Here is a 12,293-nt window from a genome sequence, read left to right on the forward strand (position 1 = left end):
AAACACTAATTTAAAGATAATACTAATAAACCTATTATTGAAAACCTAAGACAATTTAGTAATAAACCTACCATTAATTTATATAACATTTTTATGAAAAAACCACTATATTTTACAAAGCAAAACAAAAAACAAATGAGAAGAATGTTATGTTTTGACTTTCTTTAATACATGGCTTAGTATCTATCTTAATAGCTGGATTCTGTTATCCGCTTCTGATTCAATCTCTTGAGATATCACACTACATTTAGCCTCTGGAAAACTCCACCATACACTCAAGGGAGGAAAAGAGTGAGAAAGGCAAACAGCATCATAACACCTTAGTATTATTATGAAAATAGTTTTGACCTTGCGGATTGCCCCAAGAGCTGGGCTTTGACCCCAAGTCTTTTTTTAGTCCAGGGGTATTCTGTTGTTGTTTTGTTTTCTCACTACTTTCTCATTATTACTAGAAAATGAAACATTTAGGCAACAAAGTAAAAATGCTAACTATACATCCTCCCAATCACTTCAATTATATACAATGAATGCTTACTGATCTGGAAGAATGGCTTCTTCATCCAAAGAAAACTTTCCTTGAATCCCATGACATAGTTCAGGTGGTACATCCATTGACTGTGGAAAAACACAGCCCTGATTTATACACCCGAAAGAATGGAAAGCAGGGACTAAAACATATGCTTGTTCGTCAACGTTCACAGGAGTAACATTCTTAACAGCTAAAAGGTGGAAACCACTGAAGTTCCCATCAACAGATGAGTGGATAAACAAAATGTAGTGTATACACACAATGGAATATTATTCAACCATAAAAGGAAGGAAATTCTGACACAAGATGGCTGAACCTTGAAAAATTATGCTAAGCGAAGTCAGCCAGACACAAGAGGATAAATACTACTATATGATGCGACTTATGTGAGGTATCAAGATTAGGCAAATTCATAGAGTCAGAAAGAAGAAGAGAGGTTACCAGAGGCTGGGAGGAGGGGACGATGGAGAGGCAGTGTTTAATGTTGTTTAATGGGTACAGAGTTTCTGACTGGGAAGATGAAGAAGTTCTGGAAACAGACAGTTGGTGGTAGTTGCACAACTTTGTAGATGGTCTTAATGCCACAGAATTATACACTTAAAAATGCTTAAAATGGTAAATCATGTTTATATTTTATCAAATTTAAAAAAGATATTCCTGATTAATTAACTAGGTATTCCTGATTAATTAACCAAATAAATATACTGTTTAAAAACACTTCATGATGGAAGGGAGACCGTACCTCTGTGGAACCTGTCTTGTACAGCTCTAAAAGGAAGTCGTGCAGTGGGTGATGTTTCCCCACAAATAAGACATCGCCTCCAAGACTGTTTCTTCTATCTGGGGGGAAAGTAGGAAAAGAATAAAGATCAAACAATTATACCTGCAAGAGCAATTTTTATGACAACAAAATTAAAAGATGCATCTAAATTTTAAAAACTTAAAGTTTGTGAAAAATAATTTAACAATAATAGGTCTAAACAGGTGATATGTCTCTGCAGAAGGAAAAAAAACTTTGACGATAAGGTTTCAAAAATCAATGACTATCAAAAAAAATTACTAAAATATACCTGAATTATTATGGGATTGCAAGATAAGGGTCAGAGTTTTCTTATTTATACAGAACTCAATTTCTCATTATAAGAAATAAACATTCCCTGAGGAAACACAAATTGTATCATCTGAGAACAAAAATTATACTAAGGATGGTTGATGGAGATACTATTTCTATAGGTTTGTTACACTGGTATTAAATAAATTTTCCAATTGAGCCCAGCCTTGCAATTTCCCAATATTTTAACTGTCAGTATTAATGACAAAATCCCACTTTTTGTGAAAAATAACATTTCAAGTTAACACTCTGAGAGCAAATGCTTTTGACTCAACTTAACCTTCAAGCAAAGTTATTGTTATTTGGGGGGCAGGGGAGGAGGAAGGGAAGAAGGGAGATGGAGGAAATCTAACACTTATAACTTAAAAGTTTCATTTAATTACTATTCAATTTACAGATAATAAATTTTAAGAAACAAATTTAACTTTTGTTACAAAGAAGTAAAATCAATGATTTATGCCCCCTTTGTGAAAAATTCACAAATGAAAAAAAATGGTCTAATTTTATAAGGAAACGTGAAGTCTGTGTCCCACAGACTCACTGCTGCCTGAGTGGGGCGCTAGCCTTACTCTCTTCAGGGGTGAGGTCCGGGTACACCTCTTCCAGGGCAGCTCGCAGTCTTCGCTCATCCACGAACGGCAACAGAGCCACACCTGGGAACATAAACACACACCAACCACCCAGCTATTAGGGTCACCTAAATTCCAACTGGTCCAAATGAACATTTCTAGTAGAATATCCCTGCTAATATAAAAACATTCGGGAACTGACCTCTAATCTTTAGCCAAAATTCAACTGTAGAAGAAAAAATTCCAAATTTCCCACCCTTAAAATGGCTCATATGGAAAACCATGTTTGATCTTAACTCTGTGATAATAAAATTTTTAAATTAAATGAACAAGTGGCCACCTAGACACCAGCCTCTCTCTGTTCTCGCCCTCCTTACTAGATGCCCTCGGGCAAACCAGTCAATCTCCCAAAGGCTTGGGTTTATCCTTTCATCTTTTTAGGACCTTGGTTTCTTCTTTTGTACAGAGATCATTCAAAAAAAATACTCAGAAGTTCTGTTTAACTAGAATACTTGAAATGACTCTTGCAGCTCTAAACTGCATAACATTCTGTTACATTTTAAGACCTTATAATTAACTTATACACACAAAACTTTTAAACACTTGTTTGCTTAAATTAACTTCAGGGGCGGATAGAATAGATGATTATTTTCAGGCTGAAAATTGTTCCCTGGAGTGTGCTAGAATTGAGATCATTGCTTTATCTGGACCCATGTGCATAATCTTCAAAGAAACACACCAGTAATACAATATCTATTACTAGAAAAATATACGAAGTTATTGAAGCATAATAAGTGCTGCTGTATACAGTAAAAATAGTATTTTGGCTAAATAAAAATTTTAAGATAAATAGCAAAGAGAAATGTTAAATAAAGCTAAATAATTTTGAAACTATTACCACTCAAAACTGCTGTATTCGTGATTTTTTCCCTTTAAAATGATGAGAAATGAAAGGTTTCCAAAGTTGTCATTAATTATTTAGCTACCATATTTTCAAAGTTAGGAAACGTCTTCAATTGTACTACAAGTAAGGAGAATACCTAGTTAAGGAGAATACTAACTTCTAGTGTGAATTTTATGGGGCCTAAAAAGCTGGTAAACACTTAGATGGAAAAAAACTAGAAAGTTGTTCAAGTGGTAATTAGTCATTCACTTAACAAAAGTTATAACATGAAAAACTACAACATTATCTAGCTTTCGTTTTCTACCTACTAGATCTAGGATCTAAACAAATTATCAGAAAGACTCTCCTACAATATCAACTCCAGAAGCTAACTCCAAACAGTAAGCAACTTGCAGTGCTAATGACAGCAATATGGTTAACAAGTAACAAACGAGCCCTACTGGCCAAGGGAGGAAGAACGCCTTACACCCAGGTGTGACGGTGGTAGTGCTTGAGAATGAGCTGATAGTAAAAATGACAGCAGCAGCAGCTACTTTCTTCTGAGCACCTATTTCTATGTTACATGCTTTGGTTCATTTAAACCTCTCAACAGCCCAGAGGCAGCCCAAATGGTGGTAATATTTAGTTAAACACAGTGGTCAGACTCTCTGGGTTCAGATCTTAGTTCTGACACTGTGTGACTCTGATCAAATTACTTAAATTCTCTGTTCATATATAAAATACATAGCATTCAAAATATCTATGCTATATTATTATATATAATAATTGTAAGTACACATGGTCAATAAATGTTGGAAAAATACCCAGATACATTTTATCATCTATCATTTTAAGATGCACTCAACTTAGGCAAGAACTTAACTAAGTATTATCATTACTTTCCATAAGATTTAAAGATAGGTATGGAGAAAAAACGACCTCTCCTAACAGTAGTAAATTTAACCTCAAGAAAGGTGTGTTCTTGCTACAGAGTCTAATAAATGAAAATATTTATATAAAATATAAAAATATTAAAGGTCTGAGTTTAAACCCATGCTAAAATTCTTTTGGAATCTTAAGGGACCCCAGACAGCCAAAACAATCTTGAAAAAGAAAAATAAAGTTGGAGGACTCACATCTCCTGATTTCAAAACTGACTACAAAGCTACAGTAATTAAAACAGTATGGTGCTGGCATAAGACAGACATTCTGACCAATGGAATAAACAGCCCAGAAATAAACCCTCATACGCACTCAAATGATTTTCAACAAGGGTGCCAAGACCACTCGGTGGGGAAAGGGCAGTCTCTCCAACAACCGGTGGTGGGAAAATGGATATCCACACGCAAAAGAATGAAGGTGGACCCTTACATTACACCATATACAAAAATTAACTCAAAATGGCTGAACATCCTAAATGTAAGAGCCAGAACTATAAAACTCTTAGAAGAAAATATAGGGAGCAAGCTTCATGACACTGGATTTGGCAGTGATTTCTTAGACACCAAAAGCAAAGGCAACAACAACAAAATAGTCCAACAAAAACTGGACTTCATTAAAATTAATAATATATAAAGTACACCTATAATAAAACAACAAAAACCCAATTTAAAAATGGGCAAAGGACCTGAAAAGACAATTTTCCAAAAAAAGATACACAAACAGCTAATAAGCACATGAAAAAAGAAATGATCAACATAATTAATCATTAGGGAAATGAAAAATCAAAACCACAGTGAGATACCACTTCACACCCATCCAGATGGCTATTATCAAAAAACAAAATAAATATTGGCAAGGGTGTGGAGAAACTAACTGATGTGCACTGCTTTACTTTTCCTCTGGACAATTTATACTACAATGATAGTCAGCAAGTCATCTGCATGTTTATATATTTACCTATTCATTTAATGAACACTTACATAAATAACTTTACTTATTTTTACTTTACTACTTCCTGTTCTCCTATGCTTCCTCTCCCTCTATGTTACTCCTCTACAAAGCATCTTCAAAAACAACCTAAGACCCCAATCTTTTTACCTATAACATAATATGCCCACAGAGTACAACACTTGCACAGCCCCAATCAACGGGTTGCATTTCCCACTATCATTCTGTTAAAGTAATATGAAATTCCTGTTACTATATAAATCAAAAGTCAACCCTAAAATCTCATAAAATAATTATTTCAATTGGTAAATTATTATTTATTCCCCTTTTCCTCCACAGTTCTCTTTGAGTTATTTTACTGGTCTCTGTACCCCACAGAATAATCAGGGAAAAAGAATGAAAGCATGGTATTACCAAACATGCTTATCATTCTAGAAAAATATATGGTGGAAGAAGAAGTTAAAATGATTTGCTGAAAGGGACTTTGGTGTGAAACAACAATTGGCTTACTGTGTGAGAGGCTTTCTTGTGTTTTACTGTCATCACACATTTTTTGAGTGGGAAATATCACCTTACTTTTAGTACTAATTTTTATTGCCATTCTTTCTACAAAGTCTGTGAACAGAATGGAATGAGAAAATAATGTATAGATAAATAAGAAATAAACTTTAAGTATGATTAATGTTAAGTATGTAAACTAAATTTCTAATACATTTTTCAAAAGTTTCCACAGAGTGTAAGTAAATCTCCACATGGACACTCTCATGTTTCTACATTGCTCAGCAACCTCACAAGGCGTCAGTGACTGAAAGGAGCAAGTCCCAAGTCCCATTAATTAATCACAAAGGAGATAAAAAATATGATTAATGTATTTCAACCCATTTATTGTTTACCATAGTGTGACTATTAGAATATCAATCATTGCTAATCCCAGTTTGGATGGCAAAATATAGAAATTCTTTCATCCCATAAATCATGTTTGTGCACAGTTTTACCAAGAGAAAATTATTTTAACGAAAAGGAATAATGTCTAAATTTTACCTTGCCATGCATACTTCTTCCCATTCAAATCAACAGCAAAATCTTCCGGGTAGAAGTCAATTATACTAGAATCCTATACCAGGAAGACAAGTAAAGATTCAAAAAGTGAAGTCACATATTTCTGTTACAAAGAATTTGATATAACATTTGCTCACGTTATCATGCCTGATAAGAAAATGAGCGTCCTTTCCTTTTAAAAATGGTATTCTTTAAATTGCAGGTCTAGTGAAACAAAATTAACAATTATATTTTAAAAGATGAAAAAAAAGGCATCATTATAGAGGAATTTTAAAGCAGACAGCTGTGGACCCAGTGTAGAGTGAAGAGCTTACTGACAACCCCACCTCCCAGCTGGGTCTCACTCCTTGCCCACAAAACCAGCTGGGAGGGGATTTCAAGCGGGCCAGCCTTAGCTCTAGCAGCCACCACAAAGGCTGGAACAACCAAAAATAATGGCTTACAGGTAGGGTGAGAATAAAAGAACTGTTCTAAGAATTTCTCCCAAACACAAATGATTTTTTTTTTACTAAGTTGGGTCCTGATGGCCAAGGAAAGCAGAAAAAAAATAAAGTGGTGAAAAATATATGGAACTCAAATACTTTTACGTTTTTCCTGCACTTCGCTCTCTTAACTATGAGATGCAAAACGAATTGTGGCTAATGTTGGTAAAATGTACGACAAAAACCCAGTTACCAACACACTCAAAATACTAAAAGACTCACGGGATCACTCATGAGCTTCCGCCATGATGGAGGTAGAAAGTTACCACTTGCAGCTGGAAAAACCCCCATAAGTTGTTCCAGTGGTTTAAACTGTAAAAAAGAAAAAAAAAACTTTAACATACAACACACAATTTTTATCTAAGCCAAAATTCTATAAATTTTACGGCTCTAAATAGTTAAGCTTACCGGTTTGGTACCCTTCTCAAAATCAGAAGCCATATCTGCAATACCTTCAAAGTCTGAAGCGAACGGTGCATAATGGAATGGATAATACCACTTCCAGGACGCACAACCCTGGAATCATTAAAAACAGCAAACCCAAAAATCTATGTTAATGATATACACAGAAAAAAGCAAATAAAAATTAGACTATTAACCTATATATTCTATTTATAAAACACGACTTCTAGTATATATTCCATGCATTAAGTTTTTCCATGAGTCCTAAGTTATTTTGATTAAATCTGAACTTTTTACTTCGTATCAATGGCCCCTTGATTTAAAAAATACTGCAAAACACCTTTAATAATCAGTAGTTAATACCAAACTTTATATTCACAAACACAATTTGGTGAAGATTTTTATCCTTATAATGTGTTTGGTGGCATTTCTTTCAACTCTAGAGCTGCCATCATCAAATAAAATGAAGAGCAGCTGCAGCTGACACTTAGCCTACAGGTGAGGAAGGGACATCACTGTGATTGAGAGTAAAACAGGCAAAAGCTTCATCTTACTATTCCCTATATTTTCAGTGAAAACTTTCTCTTTATTATAAAAATATTTAAGTAAGCCCATCAAAACGGAAACAAGTTATACTCATAGAAAAAAGAAGTCTTCCTGATATGTGTTTTGACTCTGTGCCTGGTGAATTAAAATCTTGCTAGGAGTAAAACATGAAATTAAAATATTTTATAGTTGATACTCAGCACATTAAATTACTTTCTACTTACTAATTTCAGATCACACACCAAACTGAACTTGCTTCACTCTCCGAGCACAAAACCAGATATTAACTGTCTGTGTTACAATTCCCATGTCTACCTAACCTCTCATCAATCTGACATCCCAATTATCAAAGGCTTTAAGTCAGATACAGATGACTCCAATTAGAAAGCACTTCAAGTAACATCACTACGTTATACGGAGGAAATGGTATCATTCAAATTGCTTTCAAATTCTTACTAGTATTTTCCAGGCTTTGTCCTTTGTTCAGTCATTTAGTGACTATCTATTAGTTCCTCAGTTATTTTTTATTCCAATTAAAAAAACACTACACTTTAGTCATTTGAAAGACAAAGTATACTCAACCATACTCCCTGGTGTTGAAATCTTTTGACACAACAAAAAAATAGCTTTGTTTATATATTAACACCTAAGGAGCTTTAGAAACAAATATTATTCAAAGTGATGAATTTCTAAATGGGAAGCTTAAAAAAAAGTCTAGGTTTAATCTCAGAATACAGCTCAATAATACACATTATTATAGAAATTATGTTCCTAAAATGACTAACTAGAGGTTTAGAGGAAAATATTCTCTTTGTACCTGGTAATAATATCGAAGAACCCAGCAGAGTCCTTCAACGTAAGACTGCACAACTTTACGTCGGAATTTCTCATCAGCTGCGTCAACATCAAATTTGTTCTTGTAGTACCGCTGTTTCCAACCAGCTTCCCATAACCTACAAACCAGGCAAAGCCAGTGTATGCTGAATTAATATGGTAACTGTCTACCTGTTTATCACCAAATCAATTTATATTTAATGTCCAGGTGAAATGTAAATGAGTTAAACAGTAATGCTAACAAACACGGTTTCATTTAACTATTTCTAAAAAGTCCACTTTCACAGGATTTATTACCAACTTAAAGATAGTTAAACATCAAAAACTCAAACACTGATTCCAGTAAGATCATTATAAAACTACATTTAAAAAAAGAATAATCACTTATGCTAATAAAGTAGATACAGAATACTTGTTTGCTCAAATTTTCATACTGTTTTACATGCTTTTTGATTGCGGAATAATGCTAAAACTACATTTCTTTTTTTAAATTAACTTTTTGGCTGCATTGGGTCTTCGGTGCCGCGCGCAAGCTTTCTCTAGTTGCGGCGAGTGGGGGCTACTCTTCGTTGCAGTGCGTGAGCTTCTCATTGCAGTGGCTTCTCTTGTTGCGGAGCACAGGCTCTAGAGCTCGCAGGCTTCAGTAGTTGTGGCACGTGGGCTCAGTAGTTGTGGCTCACGGGCTCTAAAGCGCAGGCTCAGTAGTTGTGGTGCACAGGCTTAGCTGCTCCGTGGCATGTGGGATCTTCCCAAACCAGGGATCGAACCTATGTCCCCTGCATTGGCAGGCGGATTCTTAACCACTGCGCCACCAGGGAAGTCCCTAAAACTACACTTTAAAATTTGCTGTAGATATTTTTATATAGTTCAAGTTCCTCAGTTTGTTAAAATACATTTAAACTGTACAGAGAAAGTCAATTAAACGCCTTAAAAAAAAAAAGATTTGCATGGGTAATTCTTTTAAAGGTAAAAAGTGATTTATAAAAGAATAATCTAGAAACCAGGCAGAAATTATGTGTATACCTAACCTACTCTCCCTATGCTTGGGCCTCTTTGAGCTAAGAGTTGAAGGGAAGGACACGCATGCACATGTACACACGTATGTATGTATGTTCTGGTAAAACTTAGAAGCAGGTCAGTTAATTCACTAAGTTATCATTAATCACTGAAAATACAACGTGAAGAACCACAAAGTACTCATTTCTCATTCTCCGAGAGATTAAAACATTTTCTTGAAGGAACACAAAGAAGCCAAAAAAATTTTTTTTTAATCAGGACAGATCAAGAACATCAAGATGATTCTACAGTAAGGCCATTTCCTACCATGTGCCAGATCTTACAAATTAACTGCAGTCATGTTTCAGAATACAGGTATGTCCTGCTTTTCAAAAGTTCACTTTACACCACTTTGCTTTTACAAAAGACCCCCATTAATACCTGTTTTCTCTAATCGAAAGAAATGCAGAGATTTCGCTTAAAAAAAAAAAAAAGGCAGAAAGTGGGAATCTCGTTTAGCACGTTTGTTTTCAGCGTGCACCCCAGGAGCAAGAGTGGCCCCGCCAGCCCCTTCCCCAGGAATCACACCCAGCGCCTTAGCATCTGCCGCCAGAGCTGTGAGCCGTGTCTGTGAGCATCTGGGCTTTATCTCCATTTATTTTGTGCAGCAAGATGTGACCTACGGTAACTGCCTCTTTACGCCATTTTGGCTCTGAAAGGTTTCATAGGCCCCCTCCACTTTCGGGGGAAACCCGCACACATTACCAATTTTAATTTCCCGCATACACAAAGGATTCACAGAACATCAATCAGGAGAACTATCCTCTATCCATAATGTGGATTATCACCATTTTACAGAAAATATGAACAAAATAAATGCTAAGAATGCCAAGCATTTCTTGACAAGCATTTCTACCTTGATTATCCCCAGCACCTGAATTAAATAATAAAGTACTAAATAAATCAAGTTTACTATTAAGCTAGTATTGATCATGATGACCTCATAGTAAAACAAAAGACACTCTAAGAGGAAATCCATTGTTATAGAAGCATAGGATAAAAACTCAGGTCAGGTAAATGTTCGATGACCAGTCATCACAGATATTAGAATCTAACATCAAAGAACATTTCTAATTATAAATATAAACACACCATCCACATCCTATATAAGAAGCACGAGATATGGACCACCATTGTTTGCTTAACTTTGAACTACATCATTTTTGCTAAATTCTTAATGAGTTACATTTATTAAGGTTGTTGGCCTTTTGCACTTGGAGCCCAGGATTCAAACCTAGATTTAATCACAGGAGAGGCTGTTAATCTTATTATATGATGATCTCCAACTTCTGGACAAATTAAAGAATCAAAGTTTCCCATTATAAATGTTAAGTATGGGACTTCCCTGGTGGCACAGTGGTTAAGAATCCGCCTGCCAATGCAGGGGACTCGGGTTCGAGCCCTGGTCCGGGATGATCCCACATGCCGTGGAGCAACTAAGCCCGTGCGCCACAACTACTGAGCCTGAGCTCTAGAGCCCGTGAGCCACAACTACTGAAGCCCGTGTGCCACAACTACTGAAGCCCACGGGCCTAGAGTCCGTGCTCTGCAACAAAGAGAAGCCACCGCAATGAGAAGCCTGCACACCGCAACGAAGAGTAGCCCCCGCTCACCGCAACTAGAGAAAGCCCGCGTGCAGCAACGAAGACCCAACGCAGCCAAAAATAAATAAATAAATAAATTTATTTATTTTAAAAAAATAAAATAAATGATAAGTATACAGCTACAGGGAAACTTCTCTGTCATGAAATATAACTATGCATATACAACTCTGTGGTTTTGAAAAATATACATATTTATTTCTTAACCAAATAAGTTCTACATATTTCATCTTGAGGAAGAAACTTTTCAACTAAGAAGATTAAAGCAAACTATATCAAGTATCCAAGTGTAACTGAACTTTCTGGGTTAAGCAGCTTGAAAATGTAATCTCCACACAGTGACCTTCAGATCACATAGAGCTAAACACCTCATGCTTAGCCCATCTAGCGCCTGCTTTCAGAGGGAAAAGTGGCTTGGAGGACGAAAACTTGCATACTAATCCAGATACTTAGGTTTAACAGCTATAGCTTACACATCTCACTGGAATTTACTGACTATTCTAACCCTCCACATTAATTACTGGTGGATAAAAAGATCACAGGCAAGCATCTGAAGGCGCTGCTGCTCTGAGCTAATAGCATTAATTAGACCGCCTCTATTTCAGCAATTTGCTAACAAAGTGCTACCAAAAAATGGCTTCACCTGACGTTATCCTCTGGCTCAGGTTCACTGTCACTGTCTTCCGCTTTTCGCTTAATTCCTCCTCTCGGAGATGGGGAGCCATCAGAAGTGAAACTCGCATTAGGAGACACTGAAGGACTCTGCAGACAATTATGACATTAGAGAGGAAGGACTTAATTATTCATTTCACATAAGAAGTTACATCCAACTGCTACTACCACCATGCTTCACGGTAATACATTTTTTAAGGCTGTTAAATAGATATTGGTAAACGTATTTAGAAAGCACAAAGACTGATCTTGGACTACTGCACTTCCCCAAAAAAGAGTAATATGGTACCAAGCTTCCTATGCTTAAACTCAAAAGAATCTGAACATTCTTAGGGTAAAAACTGCTTCAGAAGAAAAAAGAAAAATTTAATTTTATAAATTTTAAAAATTAATACTTAAATATTTCTTTTCTTTGGTGATTCGCTGATCTTATGAATTCACGATCACTTTCCACCAATCAAACAGCAAAACGGTAAAGGGGGAAAAAGATAAATATATAAATTAATAATACATAAAATAATCAAGCTGGTGAAAATGAAGTTAAATGGTATGTGTTCAACCTAGTATAACCACTCTGGAAAGCAATAGTTTAGTAATAAGACTCTGCCAGATGACTGTAAATTATTTTACACACACTATTTTAAAATTCAATGTACAAA

At 35.6% G+C, this 12,293-nt stretch overlaps 1 protein-coding gene across 1 annotated transcript in view; it reads right to left on the reverse strand.

The window, feature by feature from the left end:
* Positions 1–12,293, reverse strand: part of XRN2 (5'-3' exoribonuclease 2) — a 77,874-nt gene that overhangs the window by 29,182 nt on the left and 36,399 nt on the right. The window contains exons 16-23 of the mRNA XM_061210076.1: positions 11,606–11,724; positions 8,289–8,424; positions 6,932–7,039; positions 6,746–6,835; positions 6,024–6,096; positions 2,210–2,293; positions 1,272–1,369; positions 536–615 (exon numbers count right to left, since the gene is read on the reverse strand). Of these exons, the coding sequence (XP_061066059.1) occupies positions 536–615; positions 1,272–1,369; positions 2,210–2,293; positions 6,024–6,096; positions 6,746–6,835; positions 6,932–7,039; positions 8,289–8,424; positions 11,606–11,724 (788 nt within the window). The remainder of the gene's footprint in view (positions 1–535; positions 616–1,271; positions 1,370–2,209; positions 2,294–6,023; positions 6,097–6,745; positions 6,836–6,931; positions 7,040–8,288; positions 8,425–11,605; positions 11,725–12,293) is intronic.

This window comes from Eubalaena glacialis, chromosome 13, assembly GCF_028564815.1.
Source record: "Eubalaena glacialis isolate mEubGla1 chromosome 13, mEubGla1.1.hap2.+ XY, whole genome shotgun sequence".
NCBI classification, from domain to species: Eukaryota; Metazoa; Chordata; class Mammalia; order Artiodactyla; family Balaenidae; genus Eubalaena; species Eubalaena glacialis.